The sequence below is a fragment of the Vigna unguiculata genome, chromosome 7, assembly GCF_004118075.2.
Source record: "Vigna unguiculata cultivar IT97K-499-35 chromosome 7, ASM411807v1, whole genome shotgun sequence".
NCBI lineage: Eukaryota > Viridiplantae > Streptophyta > Magnoliopsida > Fabales > Fabaceae > Vigna > Vigna unguiculata.
The window spans coordinates 21,288,705-21,316,318 of NC_040285.1; the positions used below are offsets into that span (position 1 = coordinate 21,288,705).

The window sequence follows — 27,614 nt, forward strand, 5'->3', positions numbered from 1 at the left end:
TTTTCTCGATTAATATCACATTAAGTTATATTTATATTAGTGATGGATTTTGATCAAAATTTTTTGATGACTAAAATAATATATTTAAAATTTATTATTTAATTATTGTTATTAATGTAACAAAAATATATATAATTTAATATTAATTTCTTTTTGTATAGTTTTGTAGTTGTATTTTATATGAAAGTCATTTTAAATAAGTTTTTCTGATTCCATACTTTTACTTATTAAATATTTTTATATTTGAGAATGTTCTCATACAATAAATTTCAAAAAAGTTAATATAAAACTTTTCACATGTAATAAATCTTTAATATCATATTGCTCCTAGTACTAAAATCCGTTCATGAGTTAAACACTTCTATTCAAATTATATTTTAACTAAACATTTTTTTGAAAGATAAATATCATTGTTTGATATTTAATTTTTTTAATTTTATCCCGTATAAAACTTAAATTTATACTTAAATTTTCAGGAATGACGATGAAAACAAATTGATAAAACTAAATAGTAATGCACTTTTTAAGAAAAAATAATTTTTGTTATAATGTACCGTATATGAAAAAAAACACTTATCCTACTTTACTTCTACATTAATAATATATTATATAATATTCTTCCTAGACTTGGGCAAAACACATCTAGCGGAAAATCATTGATGTAGACCCTATATATTTATCAACACCTTATTAATTTATAAGATATATATAATATGATAAAAGGAGAGATAAGAACAAAAAGGAAAATAAATTTTAACAGATGTATATCAAATAAAGATGTGTATATATCATTGTCATAGAACTTCAGAAGAATCTAAAGAAGGAGAAAAAATAAAAAGGAAAAATAATAATAATAACATAATACTAATCAAAGAGAATCTAATTTTCCTGAAACAAGGGAGAGGACATTGAAGCTGCAATGCAAGTCCTTTTCAAGATGAAAAGGAGTTAAAATAATGAGGAAAAAATATCTTAAAGCAAAGTGCATCATGTGATAAACCCGAAAGAAACTAACTTCCATGTCTGAACCATGAGAAAACATATCCTTTGTCAGAGGATGAGTCAGTAGTAGTATTAGTACAATACAAACACAAATGGGTATGTATCCACAATTGGGGAAGTTTGGGGTGTCATGGTCAAGCATTTTGACATTCACTTTCCATTTCACAAATGACAGCCTGTAACCTTATTTTGACTTGTGCCATGTGTCTTCCCCTCCTTATTCCTTCATAAGGCCTTCTTTGTGTTTGTGTTTATGTTTGTGTGGAATTGGAATAACATAAATTACCATCACCTCTCTTCCTGCTCTGTAACTCCTTTACTCCCCAAACCAAAACCCTCATTCTAATCTCTCTGTTTCCAATTAATCAAATTCACAATCTCTTGTATCTACCTGTAATCAATTTTCTGATCTGAAAAGTTACACAGGTCAAGAAGAGAGGAAGAGGGTGTACTCTATTGTACTATACTATAAGGTTTAAGGGGTCCGGAGGAAGTCCGGGCCCACCACCACAGTTGTTGAATCTTAGGGTTCTTGTCTTTTTCTCTCTGATTCTAAAATTTCTGAGAAATTGATGGGGTCGAAACCGTGGCTCTACCCTGCCTCTACCTATAGAACTTTGGAAACTTTCTGGGATACCGACGAGGACGCGCCTGGTCCTCGTTGTGGGCACACCCTCACTGCAGTTGCTGCCACCAAGACGCAGGGTCCCCGCTTGATCCTGTTTGGCGGCGCCACCGCCATTGAAGGAGGATCTTCCTCCGCTCCTGGCATTAGTAAGTTCCTTTATAAACACTCTATTTGCTTTCTTTTCCGATTTTGGTGGCTGAATTTCCGTGCTTTACCCTTGCAGGGTTAGCTGGAGTCACAAATACGGTTCATTCATATGACGTGCAAACTAGAAAATGGACTAGGTGGGTTGATTCCACAATTTCACAATTCTTAATTTTTTTCTGAATTCAGCTCATCTGTGTGTTTTTCAGTTTTCTTTTTTAAATTAGATTAATGATTGATGAATTGGTACTAAAGTAATGATTTTATGCTGGGAGTGTTTAGTCTTAAACCAGCCGGGGAGCCGCCTTCTCCTAGAGCTGCTCATGCAGCTGCTGCAGTTGGTACCATGGTTGTTTTTCAGGTGATTGTCAGAATTGGGATTAATAAAGGGGATTGAGATTCATCTTCTTGACTAGTCTAGCCATCTTAACATTTGTTTGACTGGTTCCACTTGGGTAGGGTGGGATAGGACCAGCTGGGCATTCTACTGATGATCTCTACGTGCTTGACTTGACCAACGATAAATACAAATGGCACAGGTGATATTGGTTGTAAATAGATACGTTTTTATTTTTTCCTACTTCTAGAACTTTGACAAAATCACGCAATTTGTCAATGTTGCAATTGATTTTGATTTAATTGTAGGGTTGTGGTACAAGGGCAAGGCCCTGGACCTCGTTATGGCCATGTAATGGATTTGGTTGCTCAGAGATACCTAGTAACTGTCAGTGGAAATGATGGTAAGACAAATTCAATACTGGGTTGTCTGTTTTCAAATCTTTCTAATAAAACTGTGGTGAATATTTAGTTGTTGAAAACAAAACAAGATATGAAGCATAGACTTTATTGATGGAACAATCGAATTGGCAAAATTATAGAGCATAACATGGATGATGAGCTTGACTTTCTGTAATTTGAATTTCATATTTGGGACCTTCAAAACGTGTTTTGGGCGAAAACTTCCCGAGACAAGCTTACCTGGACTGTGTTTTGGAACTTCCCCAAAGGGAACCCAATCACAATTGTGAATGCCTTGTGCATTATTTCCTTTTTCTAGGTTTTCTACACTTCAATAGGTTGAATGTATGCAAAGAATTAAGAAAAGTCACAATATAATCTATTAATAATTGGTGTTTTAAAGTTTGACTCTCTTTTACCAGTTCTTATTACATAATAACTTCATCTTATTTTAATTCAAAATTTTGAAAATAAATGCAGCTGAACTGCTAGTGGATATTTCTTTAAGTTGTTTTCCTTTGGCACTCATATGCTACTTATTTCTGTCTGAGTATAGAATGAGCTTGTTGTGTTGCTGTGTTGCGCTACATGATAAATAGTTTAATTTTTTATACCATGTGGCAGGGAAAAGAGTTGTATCTGATGCTTGGGTTTTGGATACTGCTCAAAAACCTTATGTGTGGCAGAAATTGAATCCAGAAGGTGACAGACCTTCTGCAAGAATGTAAGTCTTTCTGTTGTCCTTGCTAAAGAAGCCTTAACTGTCTGCATTGTTTCTACACATATGGATGTATTGAATCTTTTCTCTATTCTCCCTCAATTTATAGGTATGCAACTGCTAGTGCCCGCTCAGATGGAATGTTTTTACTCTGTGGTGGAAGAGACTCTTCTGGAGCTGTATGATTGATCATATTGTTTTAATCAGATAATCAAATTCTGTTGCTTTTAGAAAACTTAATGTGCTAATCAATCATACCTGAATTATCAACACTCCATTTGCATTGCAAAATTGTAGTGTACTGTGACAAATAGTCATATGAAAGCAGAAAAGTTTTCTTTGTTATTGTTTTGTTCTGACTTTTGAATCTTCTTCTCGCCTATTTAGTGAAATGTAATAGTATATATTGTACTTATCTTTTGCAGCCACTAGCAGATGCCTATGGACTGCTCATGCATAGGAATGGCCAGTGGGAATGGACCCTTGCCCCTGGAGTTTCCCCTTCACCAAGGTATCAACATGCTGCGGTAAGTGAGAGATTCCTATTTAAATTTCTTATTTGGTCTACTGTGAGTTTCTTATATAATGTTTTTCCTTCACTAGGATTCCTTTGTTTCTTTCACATTATTACTTTGAATGATTTAATGTCAATCTTTATTCTTGACTATTCATGTACGGTAAGCTTCTCTTATTCTCGAAGTAAAGTTTATTGTGTACATGTATGTCCCCATACCCTGATGGTAAGAATTGGTCTTACTTTGATCTAATGATTAAAAAGCTCCAAGTTTCATTGTGGGGTCTCACTTTAAACCATAGTAGTAATGGTGTGCTATAGCGGCCTTGTGGAGCTTTACAGCTTGCTGTTGTGCATGGAGCTTCATGAATCATGGTTGATACCGCAGCCTTGCAATTGCTATTGCATGAGACTAAATTCCCCCTTTAGGATCCTCAAACATTGTTGTTTGGTGCTGTTTGCGAGAGGGGGGATATCTTGGGATTTTCCCCTCCCCCTTTATTTTATTAGAACACACCCTATTTTCCCACTCTCACATGTTTGGAAGGCTAAAAAACAACTGTATCTTCTTTCTTTGATGCAAACCATCTGACTCAGAGATCCCAGCTGCATTTACGGCCAGCTCATGGCATTGTAGCGGAATTTCCAACCAATCCACACCGTATGGGACTGATGTAGTACTCATAAGATCTATTAAATCTAAGAAGGATTTGAACCAACTCAACCAAGAAATGCCATGTAGTGTCTTGGCCAAGCTTTGGAAGGACAAAAACAAAGGTAAAAAAAGATCCAATGGACAAGGTAGAAGATGGATAAAGAACACATCACCTTGAAAGGATAAGTGCATTATTGATTTGCCACTTGAAGAAAGTCCTTAATATACAAAGCTAAGCTAAGATTACCAAACTTTCAAGACACTTGAAAATCTCACAAAAACTCTAGTTCTCATTTATTTCAAATACATGAGAGGAGCCTTTTGTTTGTAGCATAGGATGAGAAGGTGTGTTCATGAAGTAAAAGGGGAAACGAAAACAAACAATTAAATGAATTGGCCAAAAAAATCAACATGCAAGGAATCTAAGGAAGTTGCAACTTCCTTGGCTCATGTGATAATGAGGTAGTTAGATGCATGAACCAACATCAAACTACTAGTTGTTGGAATTAGTTTATGACATTTAAACTCCTTGTTCTAGAACATTCTAGAAGCTTCTAGAAAATTTTAGAATTTCCAACCTAATTTAAAACATAGCTTCTCATTTTTGTTAGAGATTTTATTTCTGAACTCTCCAAACTCCTTCTCCAACTTCTTTGTTCAAATGCTTGATGCTCTACTGAAGTTGTCGTTGTCAAGACTTTTGCGCACCATTCTCTGGTCTCTACACTATTCATATCCTTTGGGCTCTGTTCTGTTCACATGAAAGAAGATTTTATGTTTTGTTTTATATTCCTTTTCTCATTCTTTTATTCAGATATGCAACCTTATGCTGGCCTTTATTGTTGTCATTTTTTATTACTAGACAATTGTTATTGACTTCTTTATTTTTACCTTAAAATTATGGCTTTTAATTTTTAGTTATGAATATAACTAACTTCAATTATGGTTACTTTTTTATTGTTAGCATTCATGCATATGTAATATAAGTTATTTAATTTAAATATGAAAAATTAATAGTGACCATCCAGCTATGGGGGTTTCGGGGGCAACTACTCTGTCACCACCCAGTATTGATAACTAAGCTTTATATTTCATAACCACTTGAAAGTTATCTTTCGTACACAATACCTAAAATAAAAGTTTTAAGCCATTTACCTCTACTTCGAAAATGATGTCAATTGATCTTCACCAACTTACCTATTTCTTTTGGTTGAAATGTTCTGTATCTGGGTAGATAAGGAGGAAAAAAGAGATTATTCTGACCAACATTAAATCAATATTGTTCTGAAAGATGTGATAGCAAAGATAAAGTACTAAGCTCTAGTAGAAGACTCCTAATCCTATTTTAATATATGTGGAATTAATAAGAATCATATAAGAATCTTTCTTTGAAGGCCAAAATATTCTGATAGAATCACGTAATATATGGAGATATCATTTGGATAGTCTAACAGCTCCGAAGATTGTTCTTTGATTGTATGTGGCGTCACATTTTATCAGGTTTTTGTTGGTGCACGATTACATGTTACGGGAGGTGTTCTCAGGGGTGGACGGTCAGTGGAAGGCGAAGCTTCCATTGCAGGTAGCTTGCTTTTCTATGTTATTACCAATTATTTTATTGTATATTTCTTGTCACGGTTTTTTTTTTTTTTGCCATTTCCCCCCTTTATTCCATGCTTAAGTTTTCTTTTTCTTGCTTTGACAGTATTGGACACTGCTGCTGGGGTTTGGTTGGACAGAAATGGCATTGTGTCCTCCTCACGCCCAAACAAAGGTCATGATTATGACCCTTCTTTGGAGCTTATGCGTCGTTGTCGCCATGCAGCAGCAGCTGTTAGTACTCATATATTTATCTATGGTGGACTAAGAGGAGGTAAGAATTAAGTACTTGCATTATGAGAGATGCTGTTGTAATTGTAGATCTGAGAGTTTATTGAGACTTGAGAAACTGAATGAGGCGTATTCAATTTCTTTATTACAAAAACAGTGAAGCTCACAAGGATAGATAGGCCTTTCTTGTGTTTATTACAATGTATTTAGCCTTTATGAATTACACAACAAAGGTGCCATTGTTGGAAGTCCCATATTACTTGCCTCTGTTATTAGGGTGTGTTTTATACACCTGCAACCAACTGTGCTTAATGCCAATTCATTTTAAAATGAAATTTAATAGGACAATTGGAGCTTATATCCATTGTTTACATGGTTTGTTGATTGTATCTCTGTTATTTTTTGTGTGTTGTATCAATTGATCTACTAATTTTCTATGGAGGGGAGTGGGGGTTGTAGATCTCCCACACTGCTAACCTCCAATCTTATGGAGCCGTTTATATACCTTAACTCTAAATGGATTTAAGAGGGAATCTAATATAATAGTAGAGCCTTCAACCCAACTCTATTTTTTCTATGGTTTGTGGAGGGGATCTTTGTCATCTTTTGTCATGTATTGCTTGGTCCAACAGGCAGCTATGGGGGTGGGGTTTTGGAAAGTCGCACATCACCCACCTCAATTGTTACGGCATGGTTCATATACTCATGTTCAAATTGACTTATTGCCAATTGAATTTATGTGGAATCTACAATTTCTTGTGGGGCCCATGATCCGTAGCCACAGTTTCTGTGGTCCGTGGAGGGGATCTTTGTCAACTTTTTTTGTGTTTCGCATGGTGTAGTAGGTAGTTGTGGGGTAGTGTTGGAGAACCCACATTACCTCCTGTCTCAGTTATTAGGCTGGGGTTTATATACATGTTTGGAAACTTCACTTCTTGCTCAAATGGTGGAAAGCCATGTGTAGCATTGCAGGCAAATAGTGGTTATAATATATGATATTATTGCTCTCTAGGTTGCTCCATTTTGTTTTGTTTTTCTATTTTTAATTTGTTCAAGTTTGAATATGGTCTTACAATTGCCAAAACATGTGGAATGTGGCATTTTTGGTCTGTTCTGTCTGAGTTATGTTAGCATACTTGTGGAAAAAGGGCAAATCAATGCCAAGCTTACATCATAGTGAAAAAAAGGACAGAAAAGACCTCTGCATATATTTTGGCAATTAGATGATGACCTGAACCTTTTGATAATTGAGGGACCAAACTTAACAAATTAAAAAACAGAGGGACTAAAAAGGAAATATCACCTATGTTACATATAAATATATATATATATATATATATATATATATGTATAAAAAATTGAGTTGTGTGCTAATAGAAAACAGAAATATTGACATAATATTAACTCATGTTCTATTCGCTAGAGACTTGCCAAAGATGACTAGAGGTTGCACGGGGAGGTGAACAAAAGCTGACAGAGGAGTGGATGACTCCTTCCTTTATCCTTGCATGAAGCCATGAACAGAGGTATATGTATGGGAGAAGTATAAAAGGTTTTAAGGGAGTGCGGGAGTGATATAATGGGACTGAGTATGGGAAAAAAGTTATGCAGTCCCACATCCATCTCTCAAAAATTGTGACACCATATCATGAGCCGCAACTATTAAACCCATAGAGGCCACAATAATCGTTTTGGTGCCAGACAACTGCAGCACAGTTGTGATTGTGGATCCAAGGAATTCTGTAGCGCAATAGTGCTGTTATTATGACGGCTATTTTACAACATTGATTTTAAGATGAAATCTAACATCATCAAAGCATTTTGTACTAATATACGTATTATATATATATATATATATATATATATATATATATTATATTTAAAATTAAATGGCATCAATCATCCCTTTAAGGGTTATTGGCTGATTTGTGGACTCTAGCTCTTTATGCTTTCTTAGCAAGAAATATGTAGGACCCTCTTGTCACTTTAAGTCCTGCCTGTTTGGCTGTAATTAAATTGATGCAAATTTGTTTAACCGAGTTTCTAGTCTATGTTCAATGACTTTAGTATACAACTATTTTTGATTTCCATATTATTATCATAGCAAGAAAAATAGTTTGTCTATGGTCTTATATTTTGCCATCAAACTCTAGGTTTTCACATGTCATGCATTTGTGCTGGTTTGCTGAAAAATGATTGTTTTCTTTTGAATATATTGCACCATAATTATGTTTTAGTCGTTGTTTCTCACTTGCTCTTTTATACCATTTTTCTGGAAATATTCTGATTGCATTGTTGACATTTGGGCTACGCATTATAATGCCTTGACTTGATTAATTGTCAGTTATCAATAGTTAGGCAGAAGCAAATAAAATGCCTATTGAAGTAGCTAATGTGTTACTATATTTTCCAATTTGTATTATGGACTGCAAGTGTTGTGATCATTTTACAATTTATTTGTCTTAAACTGATGTTTCTTATATATATCAAAATTTTGTTTCTTTTTTATCAACACTAATAGAAACATGTTATCCTGTGCAGATATATTACTAGATGATTTCTTAGTTGCTGAAAATTCACCATTGCAGTCTGACATTAATTCTGCTGAGAGAGCTTCATCTGTTACAACCTCCAAACCAAGTCAATCTAACTTAAATTATAATGTAACGACCGCGAAGTTGGATGGTGGATCAGACATTCTTTCATCTAGTGGCTCCGGGTATATCATTTGTTGCTTCCTTCTTTAGAAGCTCGACACTTGTACTTCACTGTCTTTATGCCCAGACTATTTCAGTTTTATGACAACTTGATATGTGTTCATTTTATCAGCATGGACAGGAATTCCTTGGAGAAACTTAGGGAAGCATCAGCTGCTGAAGCTGAGGCGGCGACTGCTGTATGGCAAGCTGTGCAGGCCATATCCAGTAGTCCTGCTGAAGAAACATCTGCATCAGATGAGAACTCACAAGCTGCCGAAACTGTTTCAGATGGAAGTGACACAGAGGGAGATGTTCGCCTTCATCCTAGAGCTGTATGTGCTTGGAATCCTTGTTTAAATCTGATAATGTTCCTCTCAAGCATGCAAAATCATGTACGTTTGTTACAGGTTGTAGTTGCCAAGGAGGCTGTTGGTAACCTGGGTGGAATGGTGAGGCAATTATCGCTAGATCAATTTGAAAATGAAAGCAGACGCATGATTCCCATAAATAATGATTTGCCATATCCTACAAAGAAGTTCACCAGGCAGAAATCTCCTCAGGGATTACATAAAAAGGTAAGAATTATTTGATTTTTTATTCTGCTTTGTTTATATTATCAGTGCTTGACATAAATTGCCTATTGTCTACCCACTTAATTACCATATTGCTATATTAGACAATCTCTTATTATCACCGATAAAAAAAATAAAAAAAGGACAATTTCTTATTTCCGCTGTCTTCTTGCCAGATAATTTCAACTCTGCTTAGGCCTCGCAACTGGAAAGCTCCTGCTAACAGGCGGTTTTTCTTGGATTCTTATGAAGTGGGTGAACTTTGCTATGCTGCCGAGCAAATATTTATGCATGAACCAACTGTTCTTCAGCTTAAAGCTCCTGTTAAAGTATTTGGTGATCTTCATGGTCAGTTTGGTGATTTGATGCGGCTATTTGATGAATATGGATTTCCTTCTACTGCAGGAGACATCACGTAAGTTTGTTACAAATATACATGGTAGATTGACATTGCTCATGTATCAAAATAGCAAAGTATATATACAGTATAAACCAACTCTCTGGCCCACTTCCTGTGATATCTATCATGAAATCCCTGATCTTATTACTTTGCAGTCATTGAAACTTAGCCCCATCATTCTGATAATGAACTAGCTTATTGTGAAGGTCAACCATCCATATTAAGTTTTAAAATAATGGATTGTGGTTGGCAAGCACATCACCACATTCTTTTTTAAGAGTATTTGTTATTGTGTGTAAATTATTTTTGAAGTTTATATGTTAGTTACAGTTGTGGTATTGAGGGATAATATTCTGCACTTTTATCGGTGGTTAATTCTTTTGAATTCAGTTTAAGACAAATTAACTCTTAAAAACATACCCTGTGTGTTGGTAAGGTTGCTTTTTGTTATGTGGAGGTCATGGTTTCAAATCTTGGTACAATTTATCTGCTTATTGGGATAAGATTGTTGACATTTATTCTCCCGTGGCCCCACTCATTAAGTGGGAGCCTTGAACTTTGGGCTGTCTTTCTTTGCTTGTGGATTTTTTTTCTTCTTAATAGTTTGTTGTATTTACTTTTACTCTGCACTGTTTAAGTCCAAAAACCATGTTCAGACATGTATACTTTCAATTTGTTGTGATTTGAAGTAAAATGTGCCAACTGATGGTTGGGAGTTAAAATGTGCTCAAAAGAATAGGTTAATCTGGCACCTTCTCTGTTTTGGTTTTGTTCTGTGTTAATAATACATTTCTTTTAGTGAATACCCAAGTTAGATTTTTTCAAAGACATTTTTCTCATGCTATGCTTTTTCGTACAAATATTTTGGAATTAGCTAACCAGTGCGAGGTTTCAGTTATATTGACTACCTGTTTTTGGGGGATTACGTTGATCGAGGACAACACAGCTTGGAAACCATTACCTTACTACTTGCTCTCAAGGCAGGCTACCATTTAATTTTACATTGTCTTGTATTATTGTATTTTCTTTCTTTGTGTTTGTATTTGACTACTGACGTTCTTCTTATTATGTAGATTGAATATCCAGAGAATGTTCACTTGATACGAGGAAATCACGAAGCTGCTGACATAAATGCATTATTTGGTTTTCGTATTGAGTGCATTGAAAGAATGGTAGAGACATAAACAACTTGTATTCATTCAACCTTTTGATTTAACTCTGCAACTAACTACGTTCTTGCAGGGTGAAAATGATGGTATATGGGCATGGACACGATTCAATCAACTTTTTAATTATCTTCCGTTAGCAGCTCTTATTGAAAAGAAAATTATCTGTATGCACGGTGGCATTGGAAGGTCTATCAATTCAGTAGAACAAATAGAGAAGCTTGAAAGACCCATAACAATGGACGCAGGATCTATTATTTTAATGGACCTTCTATGGTACCTCTTTGTTTATCCATCTATTTTTGTCATTTGGCTTCTTGTTATTATATATGCAACTCCCCTCCCAATCTTATCATTGAGTGTGATCCTTAATGCACCAGTAAGGGAACGTTTACCCTCCCCCAACCCCTCTTGTTGGGCGTGATGTGCCTTGGGTCACCTTTTTCTGTTCCGTTTTTGTTACAATTTCTATGGGTTTGTGTAGGTCTGATCCCACAGAAAATGACAGTGTAGAGGGTTTGAGACCAAATGCCAGAGGCCCAGGGCTTGTCACTTTTGGTGTAAGTATATATATGTTATCTTTCATTGTAAATGGACCTTTCTATTGGTCAATTTTCGAATCTCACCTCCCTTAGGTTATGATATATGAACATGTATCCTCATGTTTACAGCTAAGATTACAAACTACTGTATGAATGGTGTGGTCCTAGTTGATGATTTATCTTGTTATTATGCATGTCATCCACATTCCGTGTTGGAAGAACCATTGTTTCATCTTCCCTTCCCCCCTCCCCATTTATATCTGTCAAAAATCAATAAACAGAAGCTTTGTTGTATTTTGAGCGTTATTCTTTTGAATTTCAATTTCCACCATTTGATTACCTAGCCCTAGGGCCTATTGATTTGTTGCATCTCTGGAAACTAATTATAATATTACTTTCCATTTATATTAGTAATTAAGACACCATTTGATATGCAAAAGTATTATGAATTATTAGCTATTGTTTTGGACCCAATTCAAAAATCATATTTTTTCACAAAGGAATATCATGCAATGGTGGGTATGCCTCAAAGTTCTTGCTATTTAAATGGGAAGCTGACCTATTGCTTTTCTTATTTTATGCAGCCTGATCGCGTCACAGACTTCTGTAAGAAAAATAAATTACAGCTCATTATAAGGGCCCATGAGTGCGTCATGGATGGTTTTGAACGATTTGCCCAGGGACAACTAATCACCCTTTTTTCTGCTACTAACTATTGTGGTAAGTATAATTTCTCAGGTGCTTTCTAGTTTGCATCTTACAGCATTTCTATCCTAATGATGTGTGTTGTTTAGGAACTGCAAACAATGCGGGAGCTATACTGGTAGTTGGCAGGGGTTTGGTTGTGGTTCCAAAATTAATTCATCCTTTACCACCTCCCCTTCAGTCTCCTGAAACTTCTCCTGAGCGTGGTATGGATGAGACATGGATGCAGGTGAGCCCCTTTATGCAGTAATTTTCTGAGTCCAGATTCTCTGCTGAATTTGTTGGTATTATCCTCTGCTGAACATTAAAAATACATTGATGTTGATACTTAAAAATGTTTTAATATATTTTAAAATTTCAGAATCGGCGTTCTTCAGTGTATTTTGAAAACAAACACAGCAGAAGACCAATACATAAAATCCAGTAGAAAATCTTTTTTTTTTTTTCTCTCCAAAATTATATTTAAAATTTACTGAACTGGACTTGTTATAATTGCTTTTGTCAGGAGCTTAATATTCAGAGGCCACCAACTCCTACTCGGGGTAGACCTCAACCAGACCTTGACCGTGGTTCACTAGCATATATATGAGACACAGTTCAGGACATGAAATAAATAGTGCACATTGGGGATTTCTCATTATCGCTTGATATCCTGCCACCAAATTTTCTGATATGTATACTTGCCGTTGTTGACTGAATACATAGTTTGTACTGTATTTCTTCTGTAGTTGCAGAAAAGCAAACTCTCATTAGCATGCAAATAGCTTGAGAGAGTGCATTATTTTATGTTAGCCAATTAGAGAATGATTGTGTTGTGGAGATTGGGTTTATAAGGCTTGGGACATGGATAAAGTGGAAGAGATGTTAGTGTCAGCTCCCCTTCAACATGGGATGTATGACTTAGTGAGGGAATACCGTTGATTAGTATATATTGTATCATATAGAAATATTTTTTCCTCTTTATATAAATGTTCATAACCTTTGGATCAATCGTTTCTCAAGTCTCTGAATTTTTAGTATTTCACATGCTTCAAAGTGGGTGCTTCAGATGTTTATAAAAGTATCCCCGGTCTAAAAACTAAAAGGGAAAGGCCTCCACAAAAAATAAAAAGGCAATATTCCTTTCAAAAAGAGAAGTTTCTTCTTGCACCTCCATTTTGTTTCAACATTCTCATGTAATTTTTGCTTTCATTTTATACTTTTTCTGAAAATTATTAACTTTCGAATTATATAATTTGGAAGTCAAAATTTATTTTCAGTAAGTAAAGCATGACTAATTTTGGTACAATGTAAAAATTATTTTTTATTTTTAGATTGTGTAATCTGAAAGTTTGTTTTAAAAAAAAGTTTTTAAATTATACACACCGGAAGGGTTAAACTGAAATTTTATTTATATGGGGGTGTAGGAAGAATATATGGAGGTGCAAAACCAAGCTGCCTCTACAAGATTGTCCTCTTCATCTTATGTGTTTGGACTTGCATGTAGGTGCATGTTTTCACCTGAAGGGCTATTGTTTCCTGTATTTCTTGTACCACCCCCTAGTTTTAGAAATATCATTTATATATTTAATAAAATAAATAAAAATGATGTTTCTCATTTTTTTCAATTTAAGTTTCAGATTGTAAATGTGTAAATCTTTCTAATTATGCATTTTGGAACAAATATATATATATATATATATATATATATATATATATATATATTATTTTTATATTCTAAATTATATTTGAATGTATTTTAAATTTTACAATCCGAAATGTAATGTAAACTTTGTATCTTTTATTATACAATTCGGAATAATATAAAATTTTATCTTTTGATTTATGCAATCTCAAATTTATTATAAAATTTATATTACAGATTATATAATTCATAACACTACATAACATTTTTTTCTTCTCTAGTCTCCTGTCAACCTTTTCGCATTTTAGTTCCACCACGTCTCTAGTTTATCAAATGCCGTTATTCATAAATCTCTTTTCTTCCATCATTGCTCCATCTCTTGAGCTTTAACTGTTCATGCAAGTTTGCTCAAGAAGTGTATCGTATTGGTGCAATTCCATTACGATATTATAAAAGTGGTGCAAATTTTGAAATTTTTTTATTAAAGAGAAGTCGTGGGAAATTGGAATAACTTCATTATAAAAAAGTCATATTAGTCAAAGGTAATTTCATTTAAAATGAGTTGAAGTCGTGCAAAAACAAAAAAACGTTCATGTAAAAATGGAAATTGTCATATAACAAGATGACTTTAATTAAGTTTCCTAAACAAAGTCGTACCATTATGGCAAGACTTTCGTAAAGATTGCAAAAATAAAGAAGCCATATCATTGTTTAACCAATTTTTATGTTCCTTTTTATTTTACTTTTTTTTTTCTAATATAAAAAGTGTTATAGATTAATACTTTTCCTTTTTGGGTTTTCTTCATATAATTTCATAATTGCTTCATGTGCACATAAAAGTCGTTAGGTAAAGATATGACTTCTTTAATTTTACGATCATCTCTGAAGTTGTGTCATAATGGCACAACTTTACTTAGGAAACTTAATTAAAGTCGTTTGATTATATAAAAAATTTTATTTTTGTAAGAAAATTTCTTTGATTTGGTAAGACTTCAACTTATTTTAAGTTAAGTCGTCTTTGACCGATATGACTTTTTTACAATGAAATCGTCTCAACTTTCCACGATTTACACTTGATCAATTTTTTTTTCAAATTTTACACCACTTTTATAATATCAAAATAGAATTGTACCAATATATTCCAAAAATCGCATTCTTGAGTAGAAGAGAAGAAGGAGAATGAAGGGTAAGACATAAAATGATGCTTTTGATTGATTATTATGCGAAATACAACTTTTTAATTATTTTTTATTGATCAAAATCATACATCTATTACACTATTACTTTCAATATTAAATTCATACTAATAACATTAATTTAAATTTCTAAATTTCATTACCAAAATTTTTTCTAACAATTGATTAATTTAATAAATGAACTTATTTAGGAAACATTTTAACATTCATGTTTAAAATTTTAAGATTGAATTGAAATTTTATGTTTAAATATTGGTTAAATCATTCCAAAGGTTCCCATTTTTGTAACAAAATTTTAAGTAGGTTTCCTTATTTTTATTTGACTCAATTGGGTTTCTATTTTGGAAAATTCGTTGCAATTAGGTCCTTTCGTTAGTAGTACACTAACCGTGTTAACTATGTGCACATGTCAGCACGTGTTTTTTTTTTTTATTTTCTTTAATTATTTATTTTTTTATAATTTTAAAACATAAATAAAAATTGCCACGTGTCAATTTGACGCTGTGCCACGTGACACCGATAATGTAATGTAGCAGTGACAATATCATATGTCACTATTGGATGTGAAAAGTTTCAATGTAATGCTTATATTTGTTATTGTGTCTCAATTTGGTCATTATTTTTTTAAACTGAATTAATTTCATCTCTATACCAAATTTAATTTTTATATAAATTTTACAATGATATTTTTATTATAATTGAAATTTTTAACAAAATTAAGTTTATTTAAATGTATATTTTGCATTGAATTTTATTTAAATTTTGTTTTAAATATTTATATATCTATAATTTATAGATAAATGTTAGAGTTGGTTTAAAAATAAAAAATTTATAAATTTAATTGTAAAAATTTAAAACAATTTTATAACAATTTAAAATAAATATATTTATTTAAATTTTACAATTTAATTTATAAAGTTGTTATTTTTAAACCAACTCCAACATTTATCTATAAATTATTGATATATAAATATTTGAAACAATATTTAATAAAGTTCAATGTAAAATTAAAACTTAATCTTGTTATAAAATATCATGGTGACATTTAAATAAAATTTAATGCAAAATACACATTTAAATAAACTTAATTTTATTAAAAATATCACTTATAATAAAAATACCATTGTAAAATTTATATAAAAATTAAATTTGGTATAGGGACTGAAATTGATTAATTTTTAAAAAAGTTGAGACCAAATTGAGACAAAATAACAAATAAAAATTGACACAACGTCAAATTGACACATGACAATTTTTATTTTTAAAAATTATAAAAATAAAAATAAAAAAATAAAAAAAACACGTGCTGACATGTGATACATAATTAACACCGTTAATATACTACTAACAGAAAGAACCTAATTACAACATATTTTTCAAAATAAAAATCCAATTTAGTCAAATAAAAAGAATAAAACCTACTTAATATTTCGTTACAAAAATGGGAGTGTCTAAAATAATTTAACCTTAAATGTTTATAATCGCCGTTGATTGTCTTTTCTTCGTGTGCTTTGATTTGGGATGATTCTCTTATTTTATTTTATCTTTTTCTTTTGAATATCGATTATTGTCAATGAATTTTTGTTTAGAAATTTTTAGGAAATCATCTTTAACAAATCTCTTCATTTGGGTATTAAGCTCTTTCTTCTGATAGTTGTCGGCTGCAGGAATTTCTTCTTTCTTTCCCTTATTTATTTTTTTATTGCAATTGTCTTCATTCATGTATTTCTATGTTTTTCTTGAAGACATTACTAATTTTGAGTGTGAGAGAATGCGTTTTTTAGTTTTGTTTCAGGATTTTGTATTTTATATTACTTCATTAAGATTAAAAGAAAAGAAAAGAACAACATTAACAAAAAAATGTAAAAAATTTAGTATTCTCATTCTCCCAAAAACTCACCAAAAATTACACACAATATAAGTTACGGAAAAATAAAATTATTTAATCAATTAATGAATCATCAAGTATTCTAATTTTATTAAAGTTATGTTTGCTTGAGAAGATACCACTGAACAGATGTATTTAGAGAGACAAATGCATACATCAATTAGTATTCACTTCAAGAGATTTGCAAAAAACATAATTGACATGATGTAACGAATTTTTATTATTTTCTTTTAATCACTTAGCATGATTGAAAGGTACAATGACTAATTTCAATTTTGATAGATAAAAAAACATATTTAGTCTTAATAATAAAATACGTGATGTGTTTATCCTAGTAATTTTAAAATAAATAATAATAATTATTATAACTCAACTATATTTTGTATTAATTTCAATAATATTCATTAATCCAAATTGAATATTAACAATTATAAATAATAGCCACTATTTTGTTAAAAATAACTTTTATCATTATAAACTATACATATATTATTAATTGTTAATCAAATTTATTAAATTATTTTGCATAATGGAGTAGGAGATAAGGGAGAGAAATTGGTGAACCTTTTGACTGTTTACAATAATAAACTAGTTTAATCGAATAAAAAAATTAGACAAAGGATTTATTAAAAATTCGTGTAACAAAGGGTTTGATTTATAAATAATTAGTGTGTATGTATTATATTAAAATTTTAGTTTATAAATAATTAGTGTTTGTATTATATTATATTATATTATATTATATGATATAATGATAAAATTGTTTTGGTTTTGGTGGTTTGAAACAAAAAGACGTGTATGACTCAGTCTTAAACCCTAAACCCGAGTTGGCTGCGAGGTGGAAGAATGGAGGAAGGAAAAGTTGAGAGGAGGTTCCCAGTGAAGCCGAAGCTGAAATCGAAAGCGAGAAATCCAAAGCAAACCTCTGAATCCAAGTATTGGTCTTCCTTCAAGACACGCCAAATCCCTGACCTCATCTCCGTTCCTTCCCTCACCTTCTCTCCCACACATCCTCACTCCTTCGCCGCCGCCCACTCCGCCACCCTCACGCTCTTCAGCTCCCAAACCCTCTCCCCCACCGCTAAGATCTCCTCCTTCTCCGACGCCGTCTCCTGCGCTTCCTTCCGCTCTGACGCCCTTCTCCTCGCCGCCTCCGACCTTTCCGGCCTCGTCCAGGTCTTTGATGTCAAGTCCCGCACCGCCCTCCGCCGCCTCCGCTCCCACACCCGCCCCGTCCGCTTCGTGCACTTCCCTGTCCTCGACAAGCTCCACCTCATCTCCGCCGGGGATGACGCCCTTGTCAAGTTCTGGGACGTTGCCGAGGAGACTTCCGTTGCAGAATTCACCGGCCACAAGGACTATGTCCGGTGCGGAGACTCCTCCCCTGTTAACTCTGATGTCTTTATTACCGGTTCCTATGACCACGTCGTCAAGCTCTGGGATGTTAGGGTTAGGGATTCTAAGTCGTCGGTGCAGGTCAACCACGGAGCGCCCGTGGAGGATGCTGTTTTTCTGCCGTCCGGAGGGATAGTTGCGACGGCGGGTGGGAATTCCGTTAAGCTGTGGGACTTGATAGGTGGTGGGAGGCTTTTGTTCTCCATGGAGAGTCACAACAAGACGGTGACTTCGTTATGTGTTGGTAGAATTGGGAATGATTTTGGAGAGGAATCGAATCAGTTTAGGATTATGAGTGTGGGATTGGATGGCTACTTGAAGGTGTTTGATTATGGATCGTTCAAGGTTACCCATTCTATGAGGTTTCCTGCGCCTCTTTTGTCTGTTGGTTTCTCGCCGGATTGTTCTACGCGAGTCATTGGGACCTCCAATGGGGTGATCTATGCTAGCAAGAGGAAAGTGAAGGAGAGGGAACAGGAAAAGGAGATTGAGTCCAGTTCGTTTTGGAGAGTTGCGCCGGTGGAGCGCACCGAGAAGAGTGTGATGAGGCCTTCACATTTTAGGTATTTCCACAGAGGGCAGGGAGAGAAACCGTCTGCAGGGGATTACTTGGTTATGAAGCCCAAGAAGGTGAAGTTGGCTGAGCATGACAAATTGTTGAATAAGTTTGAGCACGCTGAGGCTCTGGTGTCTGTGTTGGAGAGTAAGAACCCCGAGAATGTGTTGGCTGTGATGGAGGAATTGGTGGCTAGAAAGAAGTTGCTCAAGTGTGTCTCCAACTTGGGTGTGGAGAAGCTGGAACTCCTCATGGTGTTCTTGCATAAGTATTGTACCATGCCTAGATATTCCAGTTTGCTGATGGGATTGTCTAAGAAAGTTCTTGAAATGAGGGCGGATGATATTATAGCTTCTCAAGCCCTCAAGAGTCATGTGAGAAATCTCAAGAGGTCTGTTGATGAGGAGATTCGGGTGCAACAGTCATTGCAAGAGATACAGGGTATAATTTCTCCTTTGTTGAAGATTGCTGGAAGATGAAATTTTGGGTTTCTCATCTATGAGCTGATTTTGTTAGTCTATCTTTTTTTTATTTAAGAATGTATTCTTTATTCCGGAAATTTTGTTCAAGCAATGTCAGGTTCTCTAGAATTTTGTTGGTAAATTTGATCCTTGGAAAGCATCAGGAAATGTTTTAATTGTTGCCAGCTGTGTTGAAGGGATTCAACATGCATTTCCATCTATCATCTAATTTATATAATTTTGTTTGGTATGATGGTCCTCGGAACATGCGTATCTTCTAGTAGGCTGTGTATTGTGCATAATATTGCTGTGTTTCTCATATTTCTATTCTTCCTTGAGCAAAAAGGTATAGGATCCCAGAATTGGATTGAGTGCTATTAAATTAGAGCTCTTTTGTGCAGGTATCCAAATTTTCTAGCAGCCTACTGTTAGATAAATATGTAACATGCTATTGTATTAAATCATTGAACCTTGAACTGCGGTGGTTACAGTACATCGAATTTGTTAACGATTTACTAAATTTGGCCAAATGAGTCGTGAAAATGCTTCTTTGCTATGCTCCTTAAGTTTGCAAGCATTACTCCTTTCTTAAAAGGGTTGCTCATATGCATATGAATGTTTAGATAGACTTAATAAGGCAAGTTGGTAATGAACTCATGGTGATTTTATTTAATCATTAAGTTGACAGTACAAATTTATTTTATATATTCAATTAGAAGTCAGATAAGTTTTCAAGCTAGGTGGATCAATGATTTAGCTATAAATAATGTACATGGATTGATCCAATGATTTAGCAATTATCATAGTCAACTCAAATTAAACTTTAAAGCATGGAAAATACTGCAAGGGATGTTTTAAAGCTTTACATTGAGAATCTAAGCCTTCGGGCTTACGAGTTTCTGGCTTCAATAGTGTCTAGTATTTACTTCTCTGCTGTGCCTGAGTGATGATAGGAGGATTTCTGAAGGAATATTTGAATGCTGATGCTGCAATAGCTATAGAACTACACACTGTTGGCTGTTACTTCTCTTGTTTGATCTCTAGGTCTTATCTTCTTTGGAAGCTATTGCCCTCCAGCATTATATCGTAGATACAAACCTGAATTTGTGGTTGAAAGCTCAAGTCTATGTGGTCATCTTTTTGTGTCTAATTGGAGGGGATATCTGAAGCTGGGTTCTATTTTTTGCTATATAATGTTAGCGTTAATTAGTAATTATTTTCTAGCTTTCAGATTTGCTGAGTTAGGTAATGAGTTCTTACAGTTGATTTTGGTACTTTATTATTCTGTTTGTGTTATTGATTTTAACAAAGCTACTGGCTTAATGACCACAGACCCTGATTACAAGCCAGGCAAAGGAAATTGAAACCATTTAAACATAAAGTAATACTATACAGCCCATGCAAAAGAATATTTGTTATCCCATAGCTATTCATATATTATCTTTTGAAATATTGATTTTGGTTGGTATTTGCCATGCAAATTTTTACGCTTGAACCAACCATTGTTCAGCTGAAAGCTCCTGTCTAAAGTATTTGGTGATCTTCTGGGTCAGTGGTGATTTGATGTACATGGATTTCCTTCTTCTGCAGGAGACATAACGTAAGTCTGTTACATGTATGCATTTGTAGATTAACATTGCCCATATATCAAAATGGCTTATGTTTAGCATATCGATTAACTCTTCTCTGCCCCCGTTTTAATGTGATGTCTTATATCGTATAATCCTCTATCTTTTTATTTTTTGCTGTCATTAGAACTTAGTTCCATCTCTCTCATCATGAACTAACATGGTGTGGAATATCAACATCCATATTCTTAAACTGTTAAATAATAGTTTCTCCTTTGCCAGAAGATCAGCAAATTTGTTTTTAGGAGTATATGTTAGTATAACATTATGAAGTTCATATGTTTGCTACGGTTGAGGTCTCGAGGGATATTATTCTGCACTTGGCAATGATAGTTCATTATTTTGAATTCAGTCTAAGTGTGCTCTTAAAAATATACCTTTCCGATGAACCCTTGGTAAGGTTGCTGCTTAGTGATCCAGAGGTTTACAGATTTAAATCTTGGTGACAGTTCTCTGCTTGCTGGGGGTAAGATTGCTTACATTTATTTTCCCTTGACGCCACTAACTGGGAGTCTTAAGCTTTTGGGGTGCTTGCCTTTGTTTGTCGATTTAACATTTTGTGAATGGTTTGTTGTATTTAATTACCCTTACAATTTGTCTGTTGTTTTCCCATGAAAAACCATGTCTAGAAATGTTTATCTACAACTTTGTTGCAATTTGAAGCAAAATGTACTGATGGTTGGAGTTAATATGTCCCCGTGTGTTCTTTAACAAGACTGGTTAATCTTACACGGAGTAGGATCCTCTCCAATTAGTCTCAACCCTCACTTAGTCTTTATATTTAATAATTCTAGTTTTAATATATATAGCTAGAGCATTGATGAATGTAAGATTTTAAAACTGGACACTATTCAGTTTTTTTGGGGATCCATCTTACACTTGGTCTGTTTTGTTCTTGTTCTGTGTAAATAATACATTTACTCTAGTAAACCCGAGTGATATTTTCCTAAAGCATTTTTCTCGTGTTATGTTCTTTCATAGGCGGGAACATTTTGGAATTAGGTATTGCGTTTAATGTTTCATGTATATCTGATCCTGGTTTGGGAGATTATGTTGGAAAACAGCACAGCTTGGACATCATTACTTGCTACTTGCTCTTTCAAGTGTTAAGGCAGCCTACTGTTTAATTTTGATATTATTTGTCTGACATTCTTGTGTCTATGTAATTTGAATATCCTGAAAATGCTCACTTTATACGTGGAAACGACCGAGCTATTGGCATAAATACACATTCAAATTTTGTATCGAGTGCAGTGAAAGAATGTGGATGCTGAAACATAGAATTGATTCAGTTTTTGGATTCAAATATGCTATAATGTTATTGTAGGGTGAATATAGGCATGGACACGACTGAATCAACTTTGTGACCCTCTTACCCAGCTGTTCCTATTGATGTTTTTTATCTCTATCCATTCAGTAGAACAAATAAGAATCTTGAAGGACTTTTATGGTATTGTTTATCTAATTATTTTTGTTATGCAGCTTCCTGTTTTATTTGAGGCTTAGTTTTTAAGTTTTCATGTTAGATCACTTAATGTCCTCTGAACGTTAGCAAGCAAGAGAAATGGCGAAGTAAAATCAAGTCCGCAAATGCTTTTGTGAACAAACTTTTTGAATTAAAAACAGACGCTTTATGGTGTGTTGTTTGTTTTCACGTTTCAGAACCCCAACACTTATTCATATAAAGTCACACCAAACATTTGATATTTTTCTTTTAAAGCAATATTACAATATAATCACGTTGGTTGATTTTAAGGGATCATGTTGGTTGATTTTAAAGCAATGTTACAATATTTTTCAGTTCAACGAGACTTTTTCGTATAATTCAAAGAAACTTTTTTGTTTTTTAACTGCGATCTAAACACACTATTAGTCTTCATGTCCGCGAAATCATATGCATATTTGGCGTTGGATAAACATTTGTTGATATAACCATTGAGTAATAATATAAATGAAACTATTTGTATAAATACTAGAAATTTATAACAATCTGAATATTATATTAATCAATAATTTCATATTTTTTTTCTCTCTTATTTAGATTTTTAATTTTATTCAAAATTAAAAATATTTACGTACAATCACAATATAGGCTAAAATGACAAAAATGTTAAATACAGTATGACACTACTTGGACAAGTTTTTCTATAAGTGTTCTTATAGAAAGAAAATAAGAAGAATTTCTTTATAAATTATAGGTTTAATTATTCTTTTAGTCTCTCATTTTGTTTAAAAGTCAAATTGGTCTTCCAGTTTTTTCAAGTCTCAATTTAGTCTCGATTTTTTAAAAATTGATATAATTTGGTCTTTTCGTTAAATATTTTTAAAAGGATCATGGATTTTTCATCAAAATTAAAGTTGTTAATAATGATAATTTGTTTTATTAATGTAATTAACATAATCATAGTGCCAATTTTGATAAAAAATTATTGATTCGCTTTTTACCAAAATTACCAAATTGTATCAAATTTTTAAAAATCAAGATCATATTAAAATTTAAAAAAATTATAGGACTAATTTGACACTTTTGACCAAAATAAAGAACTAAAAGAACAATTAAACCTAAATTATAATTAATAACTTGTGTACATATTAAGAATAATAATTTAGAGAAACGATATGAAAAAAATTCTACAAAATAACTTGTATATAAACTAATTTTAGTCTATGATTTTTTTTCTCGTTCATAATGATATTTATAAAAAATAAGTCTATATCTAATACAAACTTTAAAATTATTATACATAATAGATTTTTTTTAAATATCTTTTATTTGAGTTTTTATTATTTGAAATTGATTTTTCCCGTAATTAAAAATAATAATTCTTATAAAATTATTGTTATTCCCGCCGATATATTGCATAACTATATTAATATTGTTTATAGTTTTATAATTTTATACTACCTATAACAAAATAAAATCCATTTATCTTATATTGATGGACGGAAAAAATCATGGGAGTCAAAAGTCCGGCCTCCCAAACTTTTTAAATTTTATATATTATAATAAAAATTAAATTAAATAAATTTATATTTCTTTTATAAAACATGATATTTGATGTTAATAAATAGTAAAATATAAAATTAAATATAATAAAAAATAAAATTATTAAGATATTTTTTTTTTCACTTTACCTTTTGATACTAGCGTCCACACATGTGCTATCATGCCTGTGTGTACACATTTTTTATATATGAATGATTGTATGTTAATAGATGATAATAGAGTAATGTTATTAAATTAATATATAAAATAAATTTATATTTGTTAAAAATAAAGTGAAATGAATAGAGAAATTAATTGTTGATGAATAAAAAAAAGAAAAAAATAATTTTTTTATAGAAAATAAGTAAAAATAATCATTAATTTTAAAAAATTTAATAAAGAATTATATTGTAAAGAATAAAATTGGTATTATAAAATGTGAACACAAAATAGAAAATCTTTTTTATATATTGTTATAGATTTAGTGTTTGTTTTAGTTTTTTTCACTCTCTCATATGTTCTATTTTGTCTTTTTGTTTTGTTTTCGAAGAAAAGAAAAAATTAAACAAAAAATTATTATTTTTTGTTTTCGTGTCTGATATTTTATTTTTCATTAGTAAAGAAAAAAATGTAACTTTTTCTTATCTAACTTGATGATGAAATATTATTTCTATAATATTATATTTTTTGTATCGTATGAATTTTTTTATAATAATTTTTTATGAATATAAAAGGAAAAATAGTTGGTGTGTGTTTTATTAAGTGTTTTTGATTTTGGTAGTTTATTTTATTAATTTTTTAATAAGTATTTTAATTAAGAATAAAAATGATAAAATAAAAATTATACCGAAGATAAAAACAACACAAATTTATTTTATTCATCTATTGATAGAGTATGATATTAGTGGTTTAATTATTTAGTTAGAGAGGAACTCATGTACTTTTGTTAATTATATTATTAATAATGATTAAATATATATAAAATTTGAATTTATTTGATCCTTCCAATTAATCAAAGATCGAGACAACTAATATTTACATAGTATAATTTTTCATTATTATACATAAGTTGGTCTAAAGTACACTTTAATTTATTATAATAATTTAACCAAAATATATAATATAGAGGAAGTTTTTGTGTTCCTCACATGTTACATCTCATTTCATGTTATTAAAATCATGCAATATATTGCTAATTTCCTGCAGAGAATATTTATCTTTTGTCCAAAAGATAAACTACTTGAGTAAAAACTTTCAATATTTATTATGTTAATCTCTAAGAAATATATTTTAGTAAAGAATTTGTTTTTATTAAAAAAAAATAACTATTTAAATTAGCTATTTAGTATGAATTTCCTTACTTCGTTAGTTTGTTTTTGTTAAATCTTAAAAGGCACTAATATTTTTAAGGCACTAATAGATTTATAACAGCAAGAAAATAAGAAAAGATCAATGATATTTTGATTATTAGATGATGTGTCATTTTTTAAAGCATTCAAACACGTTCTTTTATGTTTAAAAACACATCTAAAGCATTTGACAACTCAAAATAACAACTGGCAGATGATATAGATGTAGGAAATTAAGAGCACAAAACAGCTATAAACTGGTGCTGAACTTGTTTATGAGTTGACAACAGAACACTTGTTCCGTATTTGTCCAGCAGAGTCAGTGAGGACCTCAATGTTTCCCATTCTCTTCATTGATTGTGCAAACTCTGTGAAGAACTTCTCTTCCTTCACCAACTCTCCAGCTTTATCTGCTGACTGATCCAGTGTTAGAAGTGCAGCATCTGACTGGAACAGACCCTTCTTCTGGAGAAGGTTAGGATAATAGTCACTATCGAAAGTCGTAGAGCTTCCAGGGTCCATTTCCACCGTTGTGGTTCTGTCACTCAGACTCTGGCACTTGCTCTTCAAGAATGCAGCATAGCTCGCATTCAAAGAAGGGTCTTGATCACCTTTCCCAGTGAAATTATAAAGCCTATTACTGAACAAGTTGCAATGCCCAACTCCAATTGTGTGTGCCCCTATATGAAAATCATATATATATATATATATATGTTAATTAATTAATGTGTACTATGTACATAACTCCATGCAGAAAAAAAAAAAAAAAGCTTTTTGGCTTTTATTGGCAAATAAGTCTATGAACCATACCTGATAATACAACCAGATCGTGCAAAGTGAGACCTTTGCTAGAAAAACTCTGTCTGAGTTGGGTGAGGTTGAAGAAAGGTGATGGGATATTTGCCAAGGCTTCGTTACTTATCGATACCGTGCCATCTCTTCTACCAGTGAGAACTTCCCACATAGGTTTATTAAACTGCAAAGTGTCAGGAAAACACATGTTTTGATATGTCAGGAAAACATAGGTTTTCCCACTTATGTCAGGAAAACATGCAAGAAAGTAATAACCTAATTGATAATAAGAATATATGTGTGTTGAAACAAATTCAACATGTATGTAGTAGAATTAGAGGGGACATAAGAAGAGTTAGCTTACTTGGACAGAAACAGCGTCTCTTGCTGACAATGCCAATATGTCAGCACAAGATACAGTTTTGGGACATTTTTCTTCCACTGCACTTTTTATGGCATCTATGACATCAAAGCCAGCCAAAGAAAGATTTGGAATAGCATCCCTCTCTGCCGTGTTATTCGCAGTAGAGTTCAACAAAACCGACCCGTCACAACCCTGAAATGTTGGTTTTGCAGTGAAACCATGTTATGCTATATACACATCATGATCATTGTTAGCACTTTTGCATGTTGTAATATATGCCACGATAAAATTTGTGTATCAAATATCCCTCAAAAGAAAACATCAATACGTAAAACAATGGAATTGACAGTGATATATGTTTGTATACCCTGACAAAACAATCATGAAAATGCAATCTAAGCAACTTGGCTGGCAAATTCGGATTAGCTAACACATGTTGTTGTGTTTGGTTCTTAATGATTTCCTCGGCTTGAGGGCAGGAATCGCGGTAGAAATTTTTTCTCAGACTACCTCCTTCACAAACCCCAATGAAAAGTGCAACACATAGCAAAATTCCGATCTTCATATTCAAATGCAACCCTTCTTATAGTAAGTATATAGTTTTAATTAGCTTGAGAAATGGAATGCTTAGGTAGAAGGACCTTGCTCCATTTTATAGGCCTTATAAGTTATCCTTCTAAAGTATATATTATGTATATTTTATAATTGTGTGGGAGAGATTAGTTCTAGTTATAACTGGCCAGTGTCCTTGTGCAAATATAATTGCATGGATCTCTTCAATCATTGGACGCAATATGCATGCATATAGGGCATAGTTATTAGCTATAGTTTCATTCAAACATGCACCAACCAATGAACAGTGACGACACGGTTTTGAAATTAATAGAATATAAACCCAAAGAATAATTTCAATTCTGTAGTGGTTAGAACATGCCAGCCTTGTATAATTGTATTCCTTTTTGTCATAATCTTCTCAGGTCAACCCTTTCTAAGTTTCTTGTATAGTTATAACTCTCTGAATTATGCACGTTCCTTAACATATATATCAAACGAGTCACAGTG

General features: G+C 32.6%; 3 protein-coding genes across 3 annotated transcripts; 2 read left to right on the forward strand and 1 right to left on the reverse strand.

Annotated features, from left to right (window-relative positions):
* Window positions 1-1,043: 1,043 nt before the first annotated feature.
* LOC114190969 (serine/threonine-protein phosphatase BSL1) lies at window positions 1,044-13,303 on the forward strand. The gene is made up of 21 exons (XM_028080068.1): window positions 1,044-1,776; window positions 1,854-1,914; window positions 2,057-2,135; window positions 2,234-2,313; window positions 2,420-2,514; window positions 3,137-3,236; window positions 3,340-3,409; window positions 3,656-3,757; window positions 5,900-5,981; window positions 6,105-6,272; window positions 8,771-8,948; window positions 9,059-9,260; window positions 9,336-9,503; window positions 9,677-9,915; window positions 10,796-10,880; window positions 10,974-11,072; window positions 11,143-11,342; window positions 11,551-11,626; window positions 12,193-12,328; window positions 12,403-12,542; window positions 12,819-13,303. The coding sequence occupies exons 1-21, from the start codon at window positions 1,575-1,577 to the stop codon at window positions 12,900-12,902; spliced, it is 2,646 nt and encodes an 881-aa protein (XP_027935869.1). The 5' UTR covers window positions 1,044-1,574; the 3' UTR covers window positions 12,903-13,303.
* A 4,501-nt stretch (window positions 13,304-17,804) lies between these two features.
* On the forward strand, window positions 17,805-19,684 carry LOC114192025 (protein SLOW WALKER 1). The gene has a single exon (XM_028081565.1). It carries the CDS (start codon window positions 17,868-17,870, stop codon window positions 19,449-19,451), a length of 1,584 nt encoding a protein of 527 aa, XP_027937366.1. The 5' UTR covers window positions 17,805-17,867; the 3' UTR covers window positions 19,452-19,684.
* A 5,913-nt stretch (window positions 19,685-25,597) lies between these two features.
* LOC114192239 (peroxidase 3-like) lies at window positions 25,598-27,195 on the reverse strand. The gene is made up of 4 exons (XM_028081892.1): window positions 26,920-27,195; window positions 26,553-26,744; window positions 26,207-26,372; window positions 25,598-26,076 (listed from the first exon to the last, which is right to left on the reverse strand). Exons 1-4 carry the CDS (start codon window positions 27,115-27,117, stop codon window positions 25,670-25,672), a joined length of 963 nt encoding a protein of 320 aa, XP_027937693.1. The 5' UTR covers window positions 27,118-27,195; the 3' UTR covers window positions 25,598-25,669.
* Between the last annotated feature and the right edge of the window lie 419 nt (window positions 27,196-27,614).

Bases quoted from the DNA above. Each gene is read 5' to 3' on its own strand.
- LOC114192239 (XM_028081892.1), bottom strand. From the start codon at position 27,117: ATGAAGATCGGAATTTTGCTATGTGTTGCACTTTTCATTGGGGTTTGT. The intron at 26,745-26,919 runs GTATACAAACAT...CCAACATTTCAG, and splicing joins TTCATGATTGTTTTGTCAGG to GGTTGTGACGGGTCGGTTTT. The intron at 26,077-26,206 runs GTATGGTTCATA...ATTTTCATATAG, and splicing joins CGATCTGGTTGTATTATCAG to GGGCACACACAATTGGAGTT.
- LOC114190969 (XM_028080068.1), top strand. From the start codon at position 1,575: ATGGGGTCGAAACCGTGGCTCTACCCTGCCTCTACCTATAGAACTTTG. The intron at 2,515-3,136 runs GTAAGACAAATT...ACCATGTGGCAG, and splicing joins AACTGTCAGTGGAAATGATG to GGAAAAGAGTTGTATCTGAT. The intron at 3,410-3,655 runs GTATGATTGATC...TATCTTTTGCAG, and splicing joins GAAGAGACTCTTCTGGAGCT to CCACTAGCAGATGCCTATGG.
- LOC114192025 (XM_028081565.1), top strand. From the start codon at position 17,868: ATGGAGGAAGGAAAAGTTGAGAGGAGGTTCCCAGTGAAGCCGAAGCTG.